This window comes from Motacilla alba, chromosome 5 (genome assembly GCF_015832195.1).
Source record: "Motacilla alba alba isolate MOTALB_02 chromosome 5, Motacilla_alba_V1.0_pri, whole genome shotgun sequence".
Classification (NCBI taxonomy): domain Eukaryota; kingdom Metazoa; phylum Chordata; class Aves; order Passeriformes; family Motacillidae; genus Motacilla; species Motacilla alba.
In genome coordinates this window covers 52,635,487-52,661,864 of record NC_052020.1, presented here as the reverse complement: position 1 = coordinate 52,661,864, position 26,378 = coordinate 52,635,487, and the positions used below count along the sequence as shown (strand labels likewise).

The 26,378-nt window shown below is 42.4% G+C and overlaps 1 protein-coding gene across 1 annotated transcript in view; it reads right to left on the bottom strand.

Annotated features, from left to right (window-relative positions):
• The window catches only part of ASPG (asparaginase), a 44,309-nt gene extending 26,083 nt beyond the window's left edge, over positions 1-18,226 (bottom strand). The window contains exons 1-6 of the mRNA XM_038137518.1: positions 17,914-18,226; positions 13,018-13,147; positions 10,350-10,461; positions 7,643-7,768; positions 6,088-6,171; positions 4,972-5,098 (exon numbers count right to left, since the gene is read on the bottom strand). Coding sequence (XP_037993446.1) covers positions 4,972-5,098; positions 6,088-6,171; positions 7,643-7,768; positions 10,350-10,461; positions 13,018-13,147; positions 17,914-18,076 — 742 coding nt within the window. The 5' untranslated portion in view covers positions 18,077-18,226. The remainder of the gene's footprint in view (positions 1-4,971; positions 5,099-6,087; positions 6,172-7,642; positions 7,769-10,349; positions 10,462-13,017; positions 13,148-17,913) is intronic.
• Positions 18,227-26,378: the final 8,152 nt, after the last annotated feature.

Here is a 26,378-nt window from a genome sequence, read left to right as displayed (position 1 = left end):
GCTCTCAAAGGCCTCCAAGAGCCTTCTAGAGCCATTTAGAGATCTGCAGGAGGAACCCAGGGCAGCACAGAGCCTGTGAATTTGTTCTGCATGAGGTTCATGGGCCTGGCTAACCACATTCAACATGAGCACTGTGCTTTAAGAAGCAGCACTGTTTAGCAATAATTCCATTCCTCTGAGCTTTCTAAAAATAGGTTAACTCTTTAAAAGCAGCCTCCTCTATAAGAAGGGATGGCAATAAAATTGTATCACAGCTTGCTTTTCTTTTATCCTCCATAAGGTAGGAGTCCCTGCCAGAACTTCACAAATGCATTCTACTACGTTTGGCAACTGTGAGCATCCCTGATGCCTGCAACCAACTTGAAGAATGAACTGAGGAAACCTGCCTTGGCATGGAGCACTAACACACTGCCAAAAACAGAAGACCAAGGAAAGAGATCAGAGGACAGGTTCAGAAGTCAGACCTACACCAGGCCTATACCTGTACTCTTGGAGTATGCTCTACCAAATAACATCTCCAAGATAAATTTAATGCATGCAGCCATAGTATAGTGATGTAATTCCAAATTATATTAAAAAGAAGATAAAGATTGCCCTGCCCCTGAGTTAACATTTGCTTGGTCATGAACCTCGTCAGCCTACATAACATGTTTGGTGCTGCAGACTCCACAGATGTCAGTTTTCCATTTGCCAAACAAGTCTAAAAGGCAGAACAAAAGACAAATGTGATGCAAGAGCTAAAGACAAACAAATATTCATAGAAGACCGACTTCATCTCAGATTTACTCAGAACTGCTGTAAGTGAGGCAGGACACCACGCAGGGGAAAAAAGAAATTAGAACACATCCTTTGCATCCTCCATCTCAAAGTTTACATCCCCAAAAAGGAATGTGTATTTATGTCACATAGGTAAGTTCAAGTATCTTCACTGTACTGAATAAACCAGCTGTCTTGCTGTGCCATGTCACACAGCAATCTTCTTGTTTTGTTAAGTCAAAGAGCCCAAGAACATAAGAATAACTAACAGTTCTTAAGCAAGAAATTCATATGCAAGCAAGTGAAGTGCAAAAAGGTGCATCTCTTGGTGTTCACAACTCTTTTTTATCTTATGGATAAGAGTGATTAATTAGGGATACTCAGTTTTGGCACAGCACGGCAAACAGTAACCTGCTCTGACTTGGGTGGCCTGTGCTTGTGAAGAGTTTAACTGATACAGCACAATGCATCATGTAAATGTGAATGCAAAAGTGAGGAACAAACACAAGCTAGCTACTGGTGTGGCACAGCAGAAAGAACGTTTCGAAAGCAATGTACATAAAATAAAGAAGTAATGGCTATTTACATACTATACTCATAATGGCTTGGGATAGATTGCTCTATTCAGGGAGACTGCATTCAAGACACTAAGGCTTCTGTTTACCCTTCCAAACCATCACATAAACAATAGTCTGATATTTCCAATCTCCCCCTCTATACGAACACTCTTATCCTGGGGTGACTTTACGATGGTTGTATCACACTAACAAATTACTGCCAAAAAATTACACTCTTATCTTATGCAGCTTTATTCACACACATACACAAAATATGGTGATTGGGTTAGTACAAAAAAAAAAAAAAACACAACGTGACTTAAAATAAAAGTAACTCTACACAGATCAGAAAGCAGAAAATCCCCCTGCTGTTAACACAGTGCAGGTTTCAACTTATAACAGGAGAGCAGCAACTCAGAGCGACACCTCCCTTAGGAGTGGCGACTGAATTCCGAGTTATGAAATCAAACAAGAAATACAGCTTTTCTTGATTGCAGAGCTGCAGACAAACAGCAGTGCTCTCTCCTCATCTCTCTCTGCAGGTGAGCCCTAACATTATATAAACTGCCCCAGAGTTCACTGCGATTCGCGGCGGCAGCAGCTGAGGGGTGGGGAGCACAGGCCAACCTATGGCTGCAAACTCCTGCAGGAGGCAAACGAGCACAGACCCCCTTTCTTGGCAGTTTGTTATAAAACCATCAACATACATCTTTGGAAATTAATATTTCACCTGACTGGTGTCATTGCAACAACCAAGATGCCTGCTTAGAAGGGAGCAAGGATGGGGACAGGAAGCACTCCAGTGAAGAGAGCTAGTATATGCTTTCATATATAAGTGACCTGGGCTTTCTATATAAATAACCAACCAAGATGCACACTTGGCCAGTGACTAATAGCATCTCTCTAGTGAGATTTGTGGGTAGATGAGCCCAAAAGAGCCTTCTAACTGTCTGCTGCTGTGCCACATCTGCTCACACAATCCCACAGGCTCTGTCCCCTGCACAGTCTCATAGGATGAGATTGTCTCTTATCCTATGGTCCTGTACACATGCAGCACTCCAAAAGTTACATGCATGTGGGATGAAATAATTCCACAGTAACAAAGCAAGTTTCATGTGTGCTTCATTAGAACAATCAAGAATAAAGCAATCAATTACAAAATATACTGAGAATCTTTACAGATCAAAATAGTCTTCCTTGTCTCTTCTGTTTTCAAAATATGGGAGAAATCAGGTAATGTATTTTATCTGATAAGCTTTGAGATTTTAGAAATATTTCTTATTATTTCCATACTGTCAATTTCATACAGAGATTTCTGATTCTGCTGCAAAAGTATTTCCCATCAGCATTGGGTTTCTCCCTCAGGAGTGGGCTTGAATTTTTTCATTTCTTACAGGATTTTCTAAGTTGAAAGGCCTAAGGAAGTTGATACACTTGCTCATCTAGAACTGGGTAACATAACTCCTAGGCATTGCTAACACAGCTAAGGATCTGGCTGAGAACACAGCCAGTTACAGGATTAGAAATCCACTGGGAGCCTAATCTAAAAAGAGAACAGGATAGGAAATGGATATCATAAATGAAGCAGAGAACTGGAAGGATAAGGGAGAGAAGAGGACTAAGCTTCTCCCTCTCCTCTCAAGCTCTGAGGTAGACTGTTGCCTTCCTATGCTTTGCTGAGCTGTGAACAGAATGTCTTATTCCTGTGCACCAACTCATGATCCCACTGTGCTCCCCACTTCCTCCATCCTGCCACCTCTCCCCTTCTGCTTCCCTGGAATTTTCATTCCCAGTTTTGTTAGAACCAGGGAGCCTGAGGAAAAGTTTCTGCACATGGCCTACTCCTCCTGGCATTCTCAGGCTGCTCTCTATAATGCTGAATCAGCCAGAGTCAGCCCTGTCTACAGGAGGATTAAGACATATTATATAAAGTCATTTGGGGAAAAAAAAAAGTTAAAAGACCCTAGATTTGTTTGGTTTGTTTTTAAAAGCCCAAATGGTTCCTTGTCTCCACGAAAGCTTCATACAAGGACTGTACAAGCAAACTCAAGGGAGACAGAGATGTTTCAAACAATTACTTTGGACAAAATAAAGCAGCACCGGTAGATTGCCCTTACTATAAACTATGTTCTTTCAAAATGAAACAATCCTTCACTAGTGACACCATCATCTTGGATAAATGATGCTACCCTAACAGGGTAATCAACTGAGGCAAATAAAAATAGAGCCTATCACACCATCAGTTTTTAAATCAGAAATCCCCACTGATCCCAATGAGGCATTTACTGAAAAGATAATGGGTCCCAATATGGGCCAAGGGAAGTGCTTAATAACGTTCTCATTTTTCTACTCTAGACAAGGAATCACAAAACAATTCATTCAAATCCAAGAGAGGAATAGCATGCAATTTGCAGCTTGATTTCATTATTGATCGGTCAGTAAACGGAATTCATTCATACCCTGTTTGATGCAGTTCATAAAAGAAGATTCTCCCCAATTTACTGCAACAATCAACTGACAGCATTTCTGCTGATTTCAGAGACATCCTATTTGGCACAGCACAACAGTGGCAGACTCTCTACCTGAGGGATATCTTACAGGCAACTACACTATTTCACAGGCTTCCTCAGTTTGTATCTGGCTGCTACAAACTTTGATCCTGAAACTTTGTTAAGCAACTTCCAGTCATTAAGTGGAAGGCAGAAGTTTATTTTTCCAGATTGCAGAGCGCCTTCCTCTAGAAGCAGAATCCACCCAGAATGGCACATTGCACATTGCACGGCACAGGGATAGGACTCCTACTGCCACTAATGGCACTTGGCTGAAGAATTCAGGAACTGTCCCCATTTTTTTTTCTAATAATGGAGACTGTCACCAACTCTACTCCTTTTTAATACCTGTTCTATACAAAAGTAGCTCACATGTTTTTTAAAACTGTACTTCAGTATGTTTTCTGGCAGCTCCTCATTTGGCTAGATTCCAAATGTGTCTCTCTTCTCCAAAGAAAGGGTGTCATTTATCCAAGAACATTTATCCAAGAACATTTAAAGACTTTGCAAATGGGTACTGAAACCCTCAGGTAGTTTTTCCCCTTCTTAAGAAACAGACACAAAAATAACAGGGAGCCTGAGTAAGTTTGGGGAAAAAAACACTTTTTAGGTCTGCTGCTATCAGTATGTTTGCAGTTCAGGCAGGTCCTAAATATCCAGTAGAACATCTTATACAAGGACATGCAACAGAGAATCTGTTGAAGCTACAAGTACTCTGCTATGACTTTTTTCCCTGATTTCAGAGCACAGCATCATCATTAATGAGATGAAACTCTTTATGCTTTCAGTCCAAACTCCCTCATTTTATCTTTGGAGCAAGCTTTTTTCTGACACAGGAGCAACCTTCCTTCTGGTTAATCTAGATCTTTAGTCAAAGTCAGCCTAGCTCACATCTATATTCAACAGATAAATGCAGTTGAGTTACAAAGTCTCAGCCTTACTAATATTTAAACAGGTTCAGAGCAGATGAAGTGAAGTCAAGCTACAGGACTTTCAAAGATATTTGACTTTAAAAACGACGTTTCAACTACATAAGCACAGGTTCTTTTCAGCTACAGTTCTATTGCATGCGGCATAAATTACACGGCTTAAGAGATGATGTTGCTTACTTGTAATATCAACCTCAGCATTTGCAAGTGGAGGCAGGTTAGGTGAGGAAAAGGCATTGAAACTCCCAGCATCCACCTTAGTCACCCTATTTCCCCTGTACAGTTTATTATAAAAATACAGGCACACCTGCAAGACAAGTAAAGAAACAGGTCTATGAATAAGCCAGTAATTAAAAGATGCAGTAGATAAATACTGTAGTCCGTCCTTTATAAAGTGTTTTCTAAATCTTTAAAGCAAGTCAGAGGCTAGTAGATGTTTACAAGTCTAACCCTTTCAAAAAGTGTTGGCACTTCTGTCACACATTGGTTTAAGAATTTAAGAACAAAATTAAGTTCAAGTTAAGACTTTCATAATCCTCTCATGAGGCTTACTGTAGGAGACAGCAAATTTGCCTGAGTCCACTTCAGAGATGGAGGAAAGAAACAGTGTGAACTTTTTAATAAATTCATCGGTTATGTATAAATTCCGATTCCAAAACATAACAAAAGGCCTGGTGAAAATGAGGATAACTTCCAAGAGTTACCACGCATAAATAATTATGTTCCTTCTCAAGTCTATTAAAGTTTGTCAATTTGAAGGAAAAGAGATACCTCAAAGCTGTTATCAGTTATTAAGATCTTGGCCAGTCAGCTGTTGCTGTTGGCTTACAAGAACTGGCTTTGGAAGCACAGCAGAAGTAAAATAAGGTGTCACCTGACCCATTTTCTCTCTGAATTTTGAGCTGCACAGCACAAACAGCATGGTACTGAGACTATGGAGGTATCTCCATGTTCACTAGGTATAGCACTCTCGACACTTCAGGAACAGAGCTAGAAGACACTCCTACCAGTGCTATAGTGACTGGAGAAGTTCAAAGTAACATTCAGTTAAAATACAGACTTAAAAGTAGATTTCAGACTTGAGAGTTTTTCTAGATTGTGTATGGGCAAATAAAATATGACCGATGTGAGAACAGCACGTGCTTTGCCATGCACGCACTGTTACCTCAGTTGGAATCCATTCATCTTCCTGATTAAGTGCAATTCCTTACTGCCTACCGGATATTTAGTGAGTGTTTGTGTCCTGGCTAGAGGGAGAAATGCAGCTTCTTAGATGGTCTTCCCAGGCAAACAGACCTCAGGAATCACGAATTGCCCAGCCATCAGCAGTGCCCCCAGAAGGTTGTCTCGGCCGTCATTCTGCAGCTCATAAATGGGCACCTGAAGAGCAGAGACTGGAATTACACCTGGCCTTTATGTAAAGCCTACACAGCAGAAAAAATGAGTCCAACTTATGCATCACAAATACATGAATAATTTATGTAACAATGATTTATGACAAAAGAAGTTTTCCTTCTTCACCCAAACTATTTTAGACTGCAGCAGATGGCAAGACTTCTCTCTGCTTAACAGAATTTTGTAATTTAAGGGCTTAAAAACTAATACAGAGATTTTTGTAATGTGATTAAGAATATTAACACTGGTTAAAAAAAAATAAAACCTAGCAAGTAGGCATAGTTAAAAGTGACTGAGCATAGGAGAAGTGATGATAGAGAGAAAAAGCAACACCCCCAGAACATACAGAACTGTCACTACGGACTACGGGCTTCACAACAGCTCTCTTGCACCATCTTTCCTCATAGCATAGTAAAACTGAGCCAGCAGGTTATTACTGACAGAAAAGGGCAAGATTAAAACCAGAAATTTAGTCTGCTGAGTGATGATTTCCATGCCTTTTCAGACTGCCTCTTTATTAAAAGAGAGTGCTTCTTTCAGCAATTATTAAAAAAGAAAATCACATGCTCCCTTGCTGGATCATATGTCAGATAGATCTCCAAGCAATAAAACCAAAAAAAAGCAAAACCTTGACTGATGCTTCACAACTAGGCTGCTCCACGTCAAGACAGCAAGTGGGAGCCTACTCCTTCCTAGACTTTTGTATTTTGACTTCAAATAGACCACATGTGAAAGGGAAGTTATGAGATTGGGGAGGGGAATTTTACAATGTGATGTTTCATCTTTCCTTTGTGATTAGAGCAGTATTTTACACTCAAGCAAGCTATTCTAGTAAGACAACCCCTCCCCCTCAGACAATTTGCAAAGGGCTGATCTCCAGCTAAGAGAATGAAAATTAATAAATGCAGTCTTTAGAGGTAAGGAAACAGACCATATTAGATGCTTTGTGGAACAGAAATGATCAAAAATGCATCTAATGATTGAAGTTTGTTTTTTTTTTAATTATAAAGAATGCAACAATGAGTAATGTAAGTTGAGATAACAACTGATGAAGTAAAAAATACTAAGCTTCAGGGCTTTTAAAGAAAAGAAGACAGCTGACAACCAGAGGCCACCTGAGGCTGGAAAAATGCTTCTCATATAAACTGATTAATACACAATGGCCAATGACAGGCTCTTATGTCTTTCTCTGAAGCATCTGGCCCCAGCCATAATGAACTCCTGGGCTGATTTGGTAGAGAGTTGTGAAGTCATTAATGATAAAATTATGGGGCAGATCCTCAGCTGGTGAGCAATCATTTCTCACTCATTTCTGTCAGCACTGTGACCATCCACCCCGGCCAGGGGCCTGGCCTGCACTGCTAAGCTGTATAGTGATAATCAGGATACAGCCAAGTTCTGCATATAAAAACCAAAAATAAGGATTCCTGCTTCAAGTTCAAATTAACTCCATTACCTGAGATCCTGTCAGAACAATAGTTTTGCCCAGGTTCTCACACATGAAGGACAGGGCTGAAGCTGTGTACGCCATAGTATCAGTACCGTGCAGGATCACAAAACCATCGTACTTCTCGTAGTGCTCCTGCAGGTGGAGAGACAGTTGTCACACTGTTAAAGAAATGCCCTGGCACCAGCAGGTGAGGTACACAGCACATTACTTTCACTGATGCAGGCAACAGCACAATGCCTTATAGAGTACTGCACACACAACTCCTCCTTAACTTACCCCGTTCCCAGTCTCAATACAATTAAGGGTTAATCGGACACTGAGCACTAGAGCCAGTAATTCTGATTATGGAGCAGTCAAAGAGATTCTTCTGTGTATACATATTAATGCAGCGTTTTTAAACCAGAAGACTCCTAATTAAGAAAAGCTTAGCAATGGCTTTAAACAGGAATGTTAACATATGCAAATTAGTCGTATAGTCTGATGTCTTGCTGCCGCTTTTACTTTAGGGATTACACCATTTACAGGAACAGATTAGGCAAACCAGGGCTATCATAATATAGGGGAAAAAACAATCCGTTTAATCCATGGCAGACAGGCAAACTACCAGTGTCAGAGTGCCCTCTTCTGATGGAAAGAGGGCACTGAATTTCCACAGCAGAACCTGGGGGAGAGGCTTCTTGTTCATTAATGGACATTCACCTGCTGGTTTTTGAGAAGGCCCTTACACTACCAGGCACACACACTATCAAAATGAATTTTATAAAAATTTTAATCTACACACAATTCCACACAAGAGACAGGGATTTGTTTAATGCAAAGCCATGAATCACATGAAGAAATTGGTTCAGTTACTTTAAGAATGAGGGACATAGCAAACACTGCAGGGAGAGACACTGATGTCTCTGACATAACTTGGTAACATGGAAAGGATTACACAGCACTCTAAGCAGATATATGACGTGCCAGCATGGAGAGGAAAAAAAGAGGTTTAAACAAGATTTGTTTTTAATTACACTCCTCATGTTACACTAGGCACACACACTCGGTACTTCCTGATAATAAGGTCATCTCCAAACTAATTTGTAGGTTCCTACTTGTCCTTTTGCTATTTCTTCGCTGATACTCATATTTGTCTACCTGTTGCTACCTACTGGAAGTTTCAGGGGGTTTCTGCTTATCTCTAGCAACTGAGCCAAGACAACTGCCAGTGTCGCAAGGTCTTTCTGCAGGCCAAACACAATGTGATGCAAAAACCGTGCTGCAGACATTCACCAAGGCAGCAACAAAGTAAGGTTTCGAGAATGGCCAAGAAACAGCCACCTGTCTTCTCTAAATCAGTACACTCACAAGTACTTTCAGTCTTATGAACCTTATCAGATGCAAAAGAATTTAGTTTGGTTTAAGGTTCACAATGGAAAATATCAGGTTGCCAGTTAAGGAGATATCCCGCAGAAACATCTTGGAACGTTTTAGTCTGGAAAATCATCATCATGTTAGAGCTGTGGCAGGCAAGTGTCCAAGATGAACACAAAGTGGCAGTGTCTACACAACCTGGAGAGTTGAAAAGGGTTCCTTTTTTTTTTGCCTTCTCAGCAATCTTCATTTGGATTACACAAACTGGGCATACAGAAAACCTGTTACAAGAAAAAAGCCCACTTTTTTGTAATAAAAACTAATATGCCAGTAAGGGAAAAAGGTAAATTCTCTCCTGTTCAGCATGGGATTGCTGCCTTCTCTTGGCCCTGGGATTTTCCAGCTGCACCCCTTGCCTGGGCAAGATGCATTTGATAGGACAAGCAACCTCCCAAGTTTGGTGGTTTCAGGATGCTGAACCTTCAGCAGCATTCCCTGCATTATTGAACTGTTCCTATGCATTGCTACAGCATGGTGGAAGAAGGGAATTTACACTATAAAGCCTACTATCACAGAGTGCAAGAGCAGTATCTTCCTAGCCCCACAGTTATTTATTTCTGTCAGCTATGTATGAATTCCTGGTGTGAAGCATTTGAAGCATTTCACAGTTTTGCTTTTTTTAAAAGCACACAGCTAAGTTCAGACAAGGGACAAGAGCACAGAAATGCTGATTTTTTATTTTTTTTTTTAATTCTAGAGAAGGATGTAATGAGTTTATCTATTTTTGCAGAAATATCTAGGGCTTTAAACATTTTTCACTGTGGGAAACCTAACCATGGTAGCAATTTCTTCTACTGGTTGCAAAGCCAAAGCTATCCAGTCCATGTGTGCCCAGAGTAAGAAATGCATAAAGACATTAAATTATTTTCTATGTCAATAGCCAACTATTAAGCTATTTGAACACTCAAATGATGTGTAATTAAGCAACCTTCAGCTAAATTACCCACACCTAAGGATTTTATTCAACATTTTTGGACACTGAATTTAAGTCAATGTTTTAGGACACATCAACCTACATATTACATACCTTATTCAATCACAGCTGTAAATTTATTTTATTGTATGGAATTTTGGCACAGCCCATCCTTGGAAGAACAATGTAACTTTAGGGAGTTTATAACATTTTCAAATGAAATAAAAATTCTGCAAACCTTGCAAGCCACTAATTAAGGTACTTCACATTTAAAGAAACAAATACATATGTATAGCACTACTGAATTGTTTTATCTCCCTAAGTACACTAGATATACTGCTGGTTTAGTCCAAGTGAAAAATTAATTCTTATCCCACATCACCATACCTCAAGTTTCTTTGCAATTTTGGCCCAGTCATCTGGTGTCATGTTGGAAGAATCAAGCAGTGGTGAGAGCTCAAGGATTGTGTAAAAAATTCTCTTGTTTTGTTTGGAAAGACTATGAAGAAAGAGAATTGGAAAAAAAAAATCTTAGCGTTAATATCAACTCATCACTTCTGATTTTTTCTTTAAATGAATAGCTTTCACACTTTTCCTCCCCATCCCCCAAATCTGGGTGAGAAATTTCTTAAATCTGGAAATTAAATTCCAAGTTTAGAAGCTCAAAAGTTCTGTGGTTTAAAGCATAAATACCTAAATTTAATTTAATAATAAATAAAACTTGGGACACAGACATGGGTGTTTTCTGGGCTGTGAGTGCACACTGCTGGGTCATGTACAGCTTCTCATCCACCAGCACCCCCAAGTCCTTCTGGGCAGGGCTGCTGTCAATCTGTTCATCCCCAGCCTGGATGGATACCAGGGTTGCCCTGACCCAGGTGCAGCACCAGCACTTGGTCTTGTTAAACCTCATGAGATTCGCATGGGCCCAGTTCTTGAGCTTGCCAGGTCCCTCTGGATGGCATCCCACTCTTCAGGTCTGTCAACAGCACCACTCATCTTGGTGTCATCTACAAGTCTGCTGAGGCTGCCCTCCATCCCTCCATCCCTGTCATTAACAGAGGTACTAAACAACAACACATATATAATCTGGTCCCTGAGAAATACCACTTGTCCCTGATGTCCATCATGACTCTGAGCCATTGACCACCACCTTCTGGCTCTAACCATCCAATCAATTCCTTATCCACTGAACAGTACACCCATCAAATCCATCTCTCTCTTATTTAGAGAGAAGGGTGTTGTAAGGACCACGTCAAAAGTTCACAGAAGTCCCAGTAAAGCTGTGCTAGCTGAAATCACCTTCCTGTCCTCCATGTGCCTTAGCAGAACTTCTAGAAAGATCTGTTTCATGACTTTCCCAGGCACAGAGGGCAGGTTGACAGGTCAGTGGGTCCCATGATTTTCTTTTCTATCCTTTTTGAAGTTGGGTGCAGTATTTCCCTTTTTCGAGTCACTGAGACTTCTAATAACATCTGTAGACTCATTTCCCCCATGAAGCCTCTAAGACTGCTGCATACAGCAGAAAGAGCATTTAAATGTGTTTAAACTGACATCCAGTACCAAGAAGTCAGACTTCACATGAAAAACTGCCTTACTGGATATCACATTTACACATGCTAAGAGTCAGCTGAAAATCTACGACAAGAAAGCTCTCGTGAGAACGTGCTGTTTGAATAAAACATGACATCCTGATACCAGAAACCAGCCCCGTCTTCAACTTCTGATGCCTCTCTCTAAAAAGAGATCATGTCATTCCTCTTACATCGACGTTACACACTGATATACAAAGTTCACAAAATTTTCTCCCCTCAGGAACTCACAATATTTCTCAACCACCTAGTTAAAATATCACTTGGCTAGCACAAAAAACAAGATGGCAAATTGCCACAACTAACCTCCAGAAACAGCACTCAGCAGTGCCAGGAAAACAAGACAAGTTTAGTTTTTAAGCCTCAGGTTTTTTTGATGTGAATGATTGTTTTAAGCTTTTCTGGTTTTCAGGGAAAGATATGCCAAGAGAAGTATATTTAGGACTCATACAGGTATATTAGTGTAGTTTTAACATTGTTATGTTTCTAATCCCTTAAGTATTTAAAATTTATTCAAGCATCGTGTCATAATAGAGCTCCATTTTTCTTAGGGTAAGCATCATATTTAACACAAACTGTATATTCATATAAATACTACTGCACCGAGTGTCCGTTAGTTTTTTTCCTTTTCCTGCTATCTGCCTTTTAAGTGGTTACTTTTAAAAGTTTTATAGAGACCTCAATACAAAGTAGAAAAAAATTCATAGACCTTCTATTTTCTTTGAATATCCTGGTTTTCTCCTTAAAGATTACTGAATATCCATTTTTACTCATACATAAAACCAGCTATAGACCCATTTCTTTTTGAACAACTGTGTAAAATCATCCTTCGTGCAAAGTTAGCATGTTTACAGGGGTACAGTCATTCATCACAGCTAGGGAATATTTCATATTATCATACTGCCCTCTAAATAAAACCTACAAGCTTATTAACCATTGCCCAACAGTTAAGAAGCAATGCAGCTTGATTGTAAGCCCATTGCTTATTATCATAATGTTGCATAAATTTGGGAAAAACAATCAGCTTTTAGGGCTTTTAAAAACAGAAGGCCTGCAGAACTAAAGCATGAGGCCTATTCACAGATGCATTAATTACATGCTACTTTTTCAGACATATGCTGAAGATGATTCACATGGAGCAGTATATAGTTTTTGTAGTTTATGTAGAACACTTGCATGTTTGCACAGTAGCAAATTAATATTTAAAAAAAATTCCAGGAATAGACTGCCCAGAATGGTTACTTGTTCCCTAATTTAAAAGTTATTTCTCAAGCAGTTCTAAGGAACTTCATTGCAAATATATCCAAACACATATTTTCTATCACATCAAACATGGTGGAATTTTTTCCTTTAAACTAATACAAGCATTTTTCCTAATCTCATTATAGATTCTTCATGTCAAATGTCTAGAGAGGTAATTACCTGAAAAAGAACAAGATACTTCCTAACCCTTCTGTACTTACGGGAGCACCAGTGTGTTCTCTGGGAATTCATGGGAGTTGTTCAGTTTTGTTTCCCGGGCATACGCCTCATCATGCAGCATCGGCATCGTTTTCAAACTGCTTACTAATTTATTGGCCTCAGGAGCAAGCCCTTAAAAACAAAGAATAAAGGAAGTGAATAAAGGAGCAGGGATGGAGGGAAAAAGACATGTTACACAGAAGATTGCCCATCCTTCCAAATTAAACAGTCTCTTGCCAGTTTAAAACCATGAAAAATGAACATAACTAATAAATATTCATGCAGTTATTCTTTTCTTGACTTGAAATAGATAAATCCTTTATTTAAGAGAAATAATGTTTCAAATCTCCTCCACATCCAACATTTGTGCTTTTACCTATTTTTCATTGTTTCTTGTCTGCAAATACTTATCAGAAGCAGGGACAGGAAGCCAATTTTTCCAACTGTAGCAGAAAGCTACCATTCTCTTTCACATCTGCCACAGCTATTACTACTATTACTACTACTACTTAGTAATAGTAGTAAAAGACTTAAAAAGCACCCAGTTGTGATATATACTAGGTACTTTCCCCTAGCAGGTTTAGGACTGAACATCCAAACTGACAAAAGGTAAAAAGGTGCCTGAACCTCTGAATAGAAAACATTGAAAGCATGGATGCATCTCAAACTCTGCTCTCCCTCTCCCTTCCTGGGAGGGGGTGTGTCTGTGGCAGGGACCCTAAAACAGCTGCTTTTTAAACTAGCCTAAGAACATGTTCAGTGTTTGGTGGACCTGCAGGTGTCCTGGTTGCAACCAGGTATTTCAAAGGGAATCTGAATGTTGTTCTCTTTCTTTCATTAGAAAGGCACCTAATGCTGTGGTGTTACAGTCTTCAACATCACAGACCTGAGTTCACCTGTGAACCTAACCTGCAACTCATCTCCCAAAACCCTGTTTCAGGAATGACAGTGACAGTCCTGGCATCTAGAATCAAAAGCCACCCTGGTTTTCTGAAGTCTGACTTGAGACAGTTTTCTTACAAGGAACTTCCAACAGAGGTACTTCCTTGTGGACTTCAAGATTTTACTGGCAAGTTCAGTTTAATCTCAGTGTTTCACATCACCTGTTTATATGGCAAACCAACCATTAAACTTCATTATTCTACTTCTGTTAGTTCTAGTTATTTCTAATTTGAGTCCAGGGAATTCTCTCCTATTTCCTAGTTCTATTTTTTTAAACATGATTCTCATCCAAGTTAGCACCTCTAATTATTTCTGGTTCACCTTCAAACAGCATGGCTTATTTCAAATACTCAAAACCCAGAGAATATTTTAAAATAGTATTTCTAGCTTTTTCCATTTACTTTCCCACTGATGGAAATATCCTTAGGAACTCCCTGATCTCCCTCCTGGCTTGCCTTAAATTAAGAAAGAGGCCTCTTCATAGCCAACTTCCTCACAGGACAGCAACAGCATTTCAGTGGATTTCTTGGATTACTGCCAGAATACTTTGTTTTACAAAATATACTTAAAACACTTTCAAGCCTTGGATGTTTCATTCATTCAGCTATAATCCCTGCTTTTCCTATTAAGGATGTTCCTAGCTTAGTCACAAATGGCCACTTCTGCTGTGCCTGGGCATTGAGTTATTTTGGCTCAGAAATGCAGCCCAGTTTCAAGTGTTTCCTGGGTGTTTTCTGATTATTCTTCTGTTTGTCCAATGTTCATCTTGCTCTGAATATTGACAGTGGATTAGACTGTTTATTTTTTGTATTTGCCACAGGAACTGGAGAGCTGATGTAAGTTAATGTTCTTTAATCCCTTCTCTATAAACGGCAGCTCCTCATCTCTTAATCACAAATCTGTCAGGGTTTTTCCATAATTGCTTGCACTGAATGTAAACTTTTTTTAAGGCATTCTGCAGATGTATCCAAGATGACCCACTTACAACCTTCACAGCCCCTCATCATGCCTAGCAGTGATTTCTGCTTTACAGCTTCAAGAAGCAAACACGGGGGAACTCAAGTGCAATGGTTTTAAGAACATTTCTGCTTTACTACACATGAAATACAGCTTTTGTGAGCCAAGCTTGTTGACATAGTATTTGAAGCAACTTCACTCCTGCAGAGAAGAGGCAGGCTGTGTGACTTGTCCAAATAGGTCTCATCACCTTCTGTCCTGTCCCTCGTCAGCTGGCCAGCCCTGGCATCACAGAGCAGGTGGACAAAGGCAGAATGGCAAACAGGCACCCGTGGCCAAGGAGTACAATCATGGTTTTGTCTCACCTACAGTCCAGGACTCTGCTTTTCACTCCAGTGCTATAGATAACACAGTTATAGCTACCTGCCAAACAAGATATCCTGCAACCTGTGCTGCTGCTGCAGAGAACAGGGAGCAAAAATATTAATTGCAGCAGTTATGTTACTTGGAGCTTTCAGAAGTGAGGTACAAAGATTTCAAACAGGAAAAGGTTTGGACTACAGCAGCCAGTCCTTTGGCAATCTAGTATGTCTAAAAAAGACACATAAATAACTAAGCTACCTAAGTAGATTATTCCAAAATAGGTAATATTTTAAGTGTATTTAGCTCAGCCCTACTTGGATTTTTCAGGGTTTTTTTCCTTATTACAGGTAAAAGCTAGGAAGAGACCCAGCCCACGTGCCCAAGGAGAAGATCTTCCTGACGGCACGAGCACAAACTTGATGGAAAGATCACTATCTACTCTGGAGTGCAGTAAGGTTCTCTTTCTGAAATGAGCTACTGATAAGCCAAAAGAAACTAATGTAGGAGGAAATAAGTAGGAGTAAGAAACTTTAAAAATGCACTGAAGTGGCTTGACAGCAAAAACATGAATACTGAGAGAGTCTGCACCTGAGTCTGGTTGTCATCCAAGTCACATAAACTGAAACAGACTATTCATCCTCTGAAAATGACTCCTGCACAGGTAACATAGGTGTGCAGAAATTACAACAAGAATTTCCAAGATGTGCTGGAGTTGCCAGATGAGCTACTGCTCTTCACCATGCTTGAAGTGAAACACTTGCAGTTCTAGGAAGGGTTGTAAACAGGCACTTTCCATCCACTGATAAATAAAAGAAATGAGCATCTATTGTATCTTCCCTTGAAGCATGCTGCCTTTCCCATGCCCTTTCACTAGCTTCTGTCTGAACACTAAAGACTGCCAAATATTCTGAAAGAGGTGCTCTGGCTGCTCTGCAGCTCGATGTGGGTATGAAAAGCAGGTCAAAACCCCCCCACAGGATGCAGCAAGTCAGCATCATTGGATCACAACTGTTAGATTGTTTGCACATGCTGTAATGATTGACACTCGTTAAGCAAAGAAAAACTAGATGAGAAGAGGTTATACAGTTCATTCATAAAAGAACGAGACACGTGATTATAATTTATTCGCTTTAAAGAAGCATTTAGAAAGCTGAGGCAATAAAAGTAGGAAATTGTTTTAGTATAAACAATGCAAACTGAGGAAGGCAAGTCAGCACATGGCTTTGAAATATGGACTTTTTTTTACAACTTTGACAGATTAAAAACAAAGATGACAGCCAGAAAAAACAAAGAACACCTCATAGCATCTTTACTACAATAGTAAGGAACAGCCAATCGCCGTCTCCTGAGAAGAAAGGACATGTATTTAAAAAAAATCAAGTCTAAGAAGCTCCAAGGTGAAGCCCCAAGTGTTTTAATCCTATAATAAGAAGCAGAGACAGTATTTAAGGCAGGGACACAAAACTCCATGGTAGGGATCACAAGTACCCAAGCATTTGACTCTAGACAGACCCAAGCTGTGGAAGCCCTGGGATGCTCCACTGCCTTCCAAGTAAAGGAGGAAAGAAACTAAACAGATATTCACCAAAATTGGACTGTTTCCCTCTCACTCCCACTCCTTATGTTACCTTGTTTCCCTTTAATCCAACGCTGGCAAGCACACAGCCCTACAGCAAGTCAGACCTGACTGAAATCCATTTTTTCCCGAGACACACGAATGGGTTGATGTTTCTCATATCCCTTGGGATCTGTGCCTACTGAGTGTTGATCGAGGGGTGCTTAGGTGCCACTCCAACCAGCTGTTGGACTGGGGGCCTGTGGAGGTGTCCGGGGAGTTTGGGCATCTATCTGCTGACATTTAGGGGCACCTAAAAATACCTAAGAAGCCTTCAGATAAAATGCAGGCATTATACTGACACATCTCAGTGTTCAGTTTTGGATGGAAACATTTTCCAACTGCAGGAAGAGAGTTTGGCATATCTAGTTAGTATCTAGTTTGGCATATCTATCCAGTCTCCCCCTCCCTCGGTAAGGTAAGGCAAGGCAGAACGCATCAGTGATTTCATGAAAGAAGCCAAGAGCTGGTGAGAGAGCAGCAGGAACCTGTCCCAAGACTGACACTGCATCGGATCTCGCTCATCCCGACACCTGGCAGCTGCCACACTCGCATCCGCTGCGCCTGCCAGGTCACCACTGGAAAATCCTCGTCACGGCCACCAGCTCCAGCGGCCCACGCTCTTCCCAGCAGGAATGCCAGGCGCACGCTCTCTGGGTGGCCGGTGACAGTGGCTCATTTAGGGCTAAAAACAGCCCGCATGACTAGTGCAAATACGTTGCTTTCGTTTTCAGTGCGCGAGGTAGGGCAGAAAGGACTCGCGCTGCAGGAAACACGCTGTCCTCTGCCAAAAGCCGCTGCCGCTCGCTGTGACGCTCGCAAGGATGCCCATCAGCTGAGCTACCGGGCGAACCGGCTGACGGGAGCCGGGGATTACAGGGAGCCGCTCACCGCGGCGATGCCGCACCGCAAATCGCGCCGGGTCCCCGCGGTCGCGCCGTGCCGAGGCAGCCGCGGCCGCAGCCCCGGGGCCGGCCCCGCTCCCGCAGCCACCCCCGGCACCCCCGCCGCCGGCCCTCACCCTTGACGTCCTGCACCATGCCGATGGTGCCGCCCGTGTTGATGACCAGCACCCGCGCCTCGGCCCTGGCGGAGGGGGCCGGGGGGCAGCCGTGGCGCTCCTGGGGCCGGGGCCCGGCCAGGGCTCTGAGCAGGGAGCGCGGCTGTCCCGCCGCCACCTCCATCCCGCGCCGCACGATCCGCTACCTCCCGGCCGCCCGGACAACGGGGAGTTTGAAGGGGCGGGAGGGCGGCGGCGGCGGGGCCGCCCCTTCCCGCTGCCCCGGGGGCGGGGAGAGCCGCCGTGCCTGCCCGCCCGAGCGCGGGGAGCGGCCGTGAGGGGCAGCGGCCGTGAGGGGCAGCGGGGCCGCGGCGGGGCAGCCCCGGCACCGCCCCCTGCACTTTGCGCTGCGGGCAGCGCCGGCCCGGCCGGACGTCAAAGCCCTTCACGCTTGAAGGAGAAGCCAAGAGCAGCGGCGCGTTCTGGGCCCGGGGAGGAGAGAGGGGACACAGGGCTCAGGGTCAGCCCGGCGAGAGCACCTGCGTCGTCCTCTTTTTCCTCATATCCTCTTTTTCCTTCATGGGGAAGAAGCTGGGAACTGCTCCTGCCTACCCAGCGTCTCCCAGAACAGGCAGCGTGGCACCGGCAGCACCCCTGCCCCTCCTTTCCAGCGTTCTAGTCCGCACCTTCAGCTTCCAGCCAGATGGATTCCTTTGAGGATCGGGTAGGAGATCAGCTGTGAGGAGGCTGAAGTTGTTTTCAAGGAAATCTGATACGTCTTTGGGTCTGTTGTCATAAGATTTGTTATTGCTGTTGTTATAACTGTAAAGCAAAATCAGCAAAGCAACTGGCTCAAACCCAATGAGCCACTTACTGGGGGCAGTGGCTGCTGAGAAGCATGAGCTGCATGAGCTGAGAAGCAGCTCCTGCACAAGCACCCTGAGGCTAAACTCTGTGTCACTGAAGTGCCCGAGTTACCCAGTACGTCAAAGGAAGAACATACTTCCTGCAGGAAGACGAGGTAGACTTGTTTTGGCTCCTGGTCATATGAACGTAGTTTGTACCCTGCACTGCACCTTCTAAATGAAATGTAACTCGCTTTCAAGGTAAAAAATAGGGATTGTGGGATAGTCCAAGCAATTTCTTCTACTTCCAATTTCTATGACTCCAACAGAAATAAATTTTATTCTCTCTCTCGGTCTGAATGGCCCAAAATGTGGCACAGAATTCCAGATGTGGACCCATAAGTGCAGAGTAGAGGGCAGTAATCATTCCCCTTTTGTTTTCTGGCCGTAATTGTCCTGGTAGTGCAGCCCAGCCTCCTCTTTCATCACTGCAAGGACCTGTTGCTTCCTCATACATGACTTTTTGCACAGCTGCTACTTACATTTTTTTTCTCTATACTGTAGGCTACTGAACAAAAACCAGCAGTGTCTGAAGGCAGAAACAAACTGTGTAGTAACTCCAGCTGCTGGAGTACACTGTGTGTATTGACACATCCACAACGAAATTTTCTAAGTAAACAAACAAACATTGTGGATGTGCTGCAGGGAAACACTTTTTTTTCAAAAGAATGAAAAAATTGCATCTAATTCCTGTTACATATCAAAGAAACACATTCCACTTCCTTCATGCATTTCTGGCACAGATCTCAAAGCATCTTCATTCACTGTACTCTTTTTCCTGCTACTCAGAGTAAAAAAAAAGTAATCAAGATCACATGAAAAGAATGTGATGAAGAGTTTTAAACTCTACTGAAAGGTCATTCTAGGTTCTACGGGACTCCCTCCAGAAAGAACAAAACTGAAGTTCCATTTGAGTAGGATTACTGGAGTTCAGAAATTTAACACTTTCTTTCATAGAATAATCAGCTTTTGAAAACATTTCTGAAAAAAAATCCTTTTTTTTAACATTACACACTGTTGATTTATTTTGTTTTTTCAATAATTTTTTTCATTATGCTATTAACTGCATAGACCTGATAATCACTTCGTATGTTAGAATACAGAATTCTGAATGGCATCCTTGGATTAGAGAAGTGATCCCAAACAGAAAAGTGAAGGACAAAAGACCAAGTGGTACCACTTCCAGAGAAACCAGTAACAGAATTCATAGGAATAACACCTGAATAAGAGATATTGGCAATAGAAAAAGAAACACAATGGAGACGCTCAGAGAGCACAAGCACTTCCCTGGATTGATACAACAGGCAGCAGGTTACCTGAGGGCAGAGAACTCAAGCTTAGAATTCATTTCCAGGGGAGAATTGCCAGCAGCATTTCCAATAGCTCAACAACAGACTATGCATCCCAGAACATAAGCTTGGAAGCAATGAAAGTACCTCTGAAAACATAACTGGCAAAGCCATATCCAAATAAGTGATTTCCTTGCAAGCAGAGAAGAATGATGGCCTTGGATGACTTAATGGACACGAGTTCTGGACTTGCTGCAATTTCAAAGCAGGGAGGTTTGGAAGCAGAATAGCAAAGTGGAATTTAACAGAGGAAGGTGGTATTTAACTATCTGTACCTCACAGCATCCCATACATGAGCAGGAACATTGCTGGCACTTGTTGGAAAGCGTTTCTGCCCTCACAGTCAGTTTGTTCAGGTCTCCAACAGCTAGATAGCAGCCCTACAGTCTGTCAGCATGACCCTTCTCATGTATTGAACTGGTGTTCATGAAGGCAATGCACTCTCCATATCTGCTGAATGAGCTTAGGCCTCCTTTAAAGAGTTCAGTGTCAATGTCTAGAGCAGTAGAAACAGCAGCAAGAAACGAAAGGAGAAGGCCAGAAGAAAACCTATTCCCTCTTTTCCTCTGCCTGCTGCATGTAGAATAATTCTGCTTTAAGCAAGATAAATCATGCACATACATCAAGATGGGAAGGAATATCAGCTACCTGGGAGGGCATCTGGGAGCTGGAATGGCTTTTGGTTGTGCTGTGGGTAGATGGTGGCAGAAGATAATGTTTTGAATACAGAAGAGCATTGAAGACCAGGAAAATGATGAAAAACAAAGCAAGCAGCAAGAAAGTATCACTTTATTCCTGAGATGCTGCTTGAAAGAGGAAAAGAGGGAAGGAAGGTCAGGACTGGGCAGAGACTATGTAGCAAAGCTTCAAGGCTCTGCTTAGGGCCATCATTAAGGGCCAACTCATAAAGCATTCTGGATGAGGCTAAAAGAGGAGCTGGGGAACAGAAACGAAACTGCTGAGGGTCTCAGGAAACAGAGACTGCTCCAGGGCAGGTGGTGCCTTGAGTGCCCAGACTCCTTCGGAGCTTCAGCCTCTTTCCTTCTTTTCAAAGTGCCAGCGACCTACACCCAGCGCCTGTGAGCTGTGCCAGCTGATACCCCCAGTGCAGAAAGGTTACCAAAAGATGAGGGGAATGTCACCCTTGGTTCCTCGACTGGTTCTTGGTAGTGCTGCAGAGCACTTGCTCTGTTCTGCCAGGAGAATCACATTGTCAGGATGAACAGCAAAAGGGAAAAGAACATAACACATGGTTGGGAATTTCACCATTCCTTCCCCAAAAAGCGTGTGTGTAGGGATTAGGGTGCTTTGAATGAACCCAGCTGAGTCCTGCTGAGCCTGTGGCCACTTGCACTGCGGCAGCTGTGCTCTCTGCAGGGAGTGCAGGTGGGGACATCAAGGTGAGAGTGCATGTCAGTGTGAAGTGATCCATTTCCAGAGAAAACAGGACTGTCCTTCTTCAGCTGGCTGGAATTTTAGGAGGTACAGATGAGTGCATGTAGATCCTGCTTTGACCTTTCCTAGCAGTGTTGTCTTGCTGTTGGCAGTAGATTTTACAAGAGCTTTTGTTTACAGTGCAAAGAGAACGGAATTAACAGGAAAAGGAAGGCAAGAGATGGAATTTCAGTAATGAAGGGATGGTGACTTGATGGGCCACAGTGAGTGCAGTCCCAATGGGCTCTGCCTTGCTTGACTCGTGGTCAGGTGTCCCAGGCTTATTTACAGTGACCACCTCCGGCTGCTGAACTCTGACATGCCCAGAGTGAGAACTGGGTGAGACAAAAGGCTGTTAAAGAGTCACACAGACAATGGCCTGAGTGAACACAATTGTCTTGGAGAAACTACAGCAAAGCTGCAGCTTGCTAACCAGAGGTGAGACCCTGTTCTCTAAACCCAAGATTTGTGGAGTTTGATTGATCTTGAGAAAGGAAAACACTGTTGTGTGTGACCACTTGGGACATCTCTCACAGCTAACTGCTGTCTCAAAATCAAGTCCAACACAGTCTTCCTGCAGGCATTCTGGAAGCTCTGGTGAACCTTTATTTATGTTGTTTCACAACAGCTGAGGTGACCACCCAGCTAGATCATCCATCAAAAATAATGAACTTCTTAAGAAACCTCCATATATTTTGACCCATTTTTGAGGATCACCTTCTCTGATCTCAAGAACTGTCCCTTCCAGCAAGGAAAGAGATCAAGCAGAGGTAGGAGGCCTGCATGGATAAACAAGGAAGTCCAGGTAAGAATTAAGCATAAGAAGTCTTCAAGAGGTGGAAGAAGGGACAGGTGCCCCAGAAGGAATTTAGAGGTACTGTCAGAATATGCAGGTATGTTGTTATAAAAGGCAAGGCCCATTTGAAACTGAATTTACAGAGGGATATGAAGGTTCAACAAGAAAGGTTTCTAAGGTAACTAAGCAGCCAAAGCGTAACTAGGGAAAAGGTGGGGCCAAGGCAGGACACTTGGTGACAAAGGACATGGGAAAGCTGACAATGCCACCTTTGTCTCAGTTTTCACTGTTTGTATTTGCCTTTAGGAATCCCAAGCACTTGAGGTCATTGTAAAAATGCAAGGCAAGGGAGACTTCCTGTCACTGGAAAAGGATCAGATTAGGGAATATTTAAACAAATCAGACCTTGACAAGTCCCTGGAACCTGATGGGTGGCACTCTGAAGAGCTGAGGGAACTGGTTGATGGAATTTGAGAACACTTGATAACCTTTGAAAGGTCATGGCAATGAAGAGGAAGGCTCTTGAGGAGAGGAAGAAAGCAAATGTCACTTCTAACTTCAAGAATGGGAAGAAGGATGAGGAGATGGAAAACTAGAGGCTGGTCAGCCTCAACCTGAGTCCCTGGAAGTGGTGGGGCAAATAGATCTGGAAGCTATTTCCAGACATATGAAGGTCAAACAGGCAGTCAGGAGTAGTCACCACAGATTTATCACACTTGATCAACCTGACAGCCTTCTCTGACTATGCAACTGGCTCAGTGGCGAGGAGAGAGCAGTGTTAATATCTAATCAAGATATTAGGTCTTTGGACTGGAAAGATACCCAAGTAACATTCTACTTGACATACTCAACTAAATGGCTAATTTGTAATTTTTTTTTTTGGCAGTTAAATGTCAATTAACATACCTCAGAGGAATTTACAGAGGGATATGAAGGTTCAACCAGAAAGGCTTCTAAGGTAACTACTGAATTCAGGTACCTAGAAGATAGACATCTAGTTGCAAAAAATTAGTTTAGTAGTTAGTGATTAATAATAACATAGTGACAATCAGAGTTTGCTGAGAGGCATGGTGCACATCCAGCATTCACAACAGTTGACCACAAGCTAAAAAAATACTTAGGTTTTTGCTTGATTTTAGGAGGCTTTTTAGTTCTTCTGGTTTGATCTGCTGACAGAGAATGCCCAGGTCAGAGTTATGCTGTGCCATAAATTCTCAGCCTGCAGCCCCATGAGTCACAGATTACAGTGAAAATGGACACAAGTAAGAGAAGCAGATGCTGTTAAACTTCTACACTGGGCTGCACAAGTTTAAGTCCCCTTTCTTTGAGGGGTGGATGGGACCAAAACTTTTCTGCCCAGCCAAGGGCTCACTGAGATGACAATGGCATGGAGGTATTTCTGTGCTAAAAGGTGGTGAATCCACTGGAATTGCATTTCTGACATAGGCGTCAAGTCTCATAGAAACACTCAGTCACTAAAACACCAGTGCAAATGCTGAGACAAATCCTAACAGGACAATAACTGGTAGCAGAATTCGGAGATGGACCACTTCAAAAGAGAGGCTGGCCACCCCACTTTTCTTCAGGCTTCAGATTGTTAATCCTTGCCATTTTTTAGTTCTGCCAGAAAACTGAGAGTTGGGCTCTGGGGAGCCCTGATGATCATTCTAGGAACAGGGAAATCCCATCTCAAAGCTGGCTGTGTTGGCTGGGGAGGCACTGGGAAGGCCTTGGGACCATGTGACCAAAAAATGATCTGTCTCAACCTTGGAATCATAGCTCTAGAGAAACCACCCATGATACAAAACATGCCACTGAGATGACACAGAAGATGCCACTCCAGACCGGGAAGCCAAGAGCAGCAGTGAAGTGACTCAGCAAGGAGAAATTTCTGCAGTTACCTCTCCTTCACCTCTGGGGCGTGAGCTGGCAACAGATCCTGCACCTAGTGCTCTGGAGCACAGTCTGGCACTGGCAAGGGCAGGCTGAGAATGGCCTCAGGCAAAGTAAGAGAAGTGATCTGGCATCAAGAGGGAAAACACCACTGGAAGAAGGCAGTGTACACGAGCACTGAAGCGCAGCATGAGCCTCAGGCGACACAGAGACTGCAGGCAAGATAAACTTGGAATGCTTCTTAAGGCTTTAGGAAATGAAACAAAACTTATAAAGCCCATCCTGACATGGAGGATGGGCAAGTGTCAGGAGTTAATAAAGCACATACTGTGATTATCCTCAGGGAGGACACAAGATTGCTGTGACCCACACACCAGCTTATCAGCAGGAAGCCAGGGTGGAGGACAGAAACCTGCAGACTGATGAGGTCAAAACAGTCCATCTGCAGTACTTCTGGCCCAAGAGGAAGCTCTGGATGGATGTGTGAAACTTGTAATAGATTTTGAACAGCAGCCTAGAAATATCTTTCTTAATTTTCCTAGCAGTCTGATGGCCAAGCTGCACTAGCAAACCTGCACTGAGGTGGTTTGGAGAAGACATTGCTCTCCAGCAAACAGGAGAGTTTCCATCCACTGAGGCCTACATCACTGGTCCAATTCTGCTGACCCCACCTGGATGATTTTTGGGATTGTCTTTTATTCAACACCACTCCCCCAAAAAATAAGAATGCCGTAGCCTCTGGCCTGTTTCCTTGGTTCTGCAGACTGCTTAGCTCATGCTTCACTCATCAACTCCAAAAGCCTGGCTGCTGTGCCCTTGGGCACAGTGATCTCACCTTGCTGATGTTCTTTCTCCCGGCTCTGGAGAAATCACACACAAGGAACAGACTGGGAGGCAGTGTTCCTTTTCTTCTATTGATAGCTGTCTTAATCACACTTTTTGTTTTTACCTGTGTGGTGTTCATTATGCTGGTTCATGTGTTTCTTAGCTCATCAATTCTGCAACCTGTTCAAACTCAGTCAAAATACCATGCTAAATAACTCCATGTACTGGCTGAGCTTAAGTTACAATAGCAATTATTAGAACAATATGACAGCTATCACACCAAGCTGTTAAGAACTGGGAGTAAGCAGGGAGCCAGAAAGTTGCTTTGCTGCTCTAAGATCTCTTCGCTTGTTCAGCAAGTAATTTTTCAACCGTTGTGTATCTCACAAATTCTGTGAAACAGAAGGGGTGCATTGTCAAATGTGGCTTCTTTGCTATATCCAAGGCAATTATAAGAACCTTCCTATGAACTGCAATAAAAGCAGAATTGCTAATTTCCAGTTCTCTCCTACCTCGCATCAATTTTTCCTGGCACTAAATGATAGAAAACCACATGGCAGCCACCTTTGTAGTGTAGTCCTAAACAAAATTTCTTTAGCCTCTAACATTCTTTGAGTATCTATGAGAAAACCAAACAAGTCAAAGGTCATTTTTCTGTAAATGCCTGCTAGTGCCAAAAGCCTCTCCAGCCCAAAGGTTCCTTTTTATTCCAATCCTATAAACCACTAATCCACAAAAAGCTAAAATATACAACACATCTCCTTTTAATCTCCAGCACTAAATAAAAGAGAACAAGAGAACGCAAGACCATGTCCAGTACCTCGAATACTTGGCTATTCTGGCCAAGTCTTCTACTATCAGATCACATTACATGCATCAAACAGTAATGCATATAATGGGATTGCACAGATAATCCTTCTTGTGTTTCGAGAGACTCTAAAGAAAAATTTATATAATAAAAATACTTTATTGCAAACTATAGACACCTAAGTGCATCTTGGAGCAGATAATGTGGCCCTAAATCGTTATGTCCCTATGTTAAAAAAAAATTAGTGGTAGCTTTTTAATTTACTTCAGACAAAAACTAGTTCAGATGATATTAAAACTAGTTATTGAAATGGTCCTGACCTGCCTGGGAAAGCTTTTACCAAAAGGGTGTCAACTCAAGTTGACTGTAGGTCAATACTTAGCATGAGATAAATACAGGAGCTGTGTGAAACTGCTCTAGAAGAGCTAAATTAAATGTAACTGGATTTATAGTTGTCAAACAATCACATGAGACGA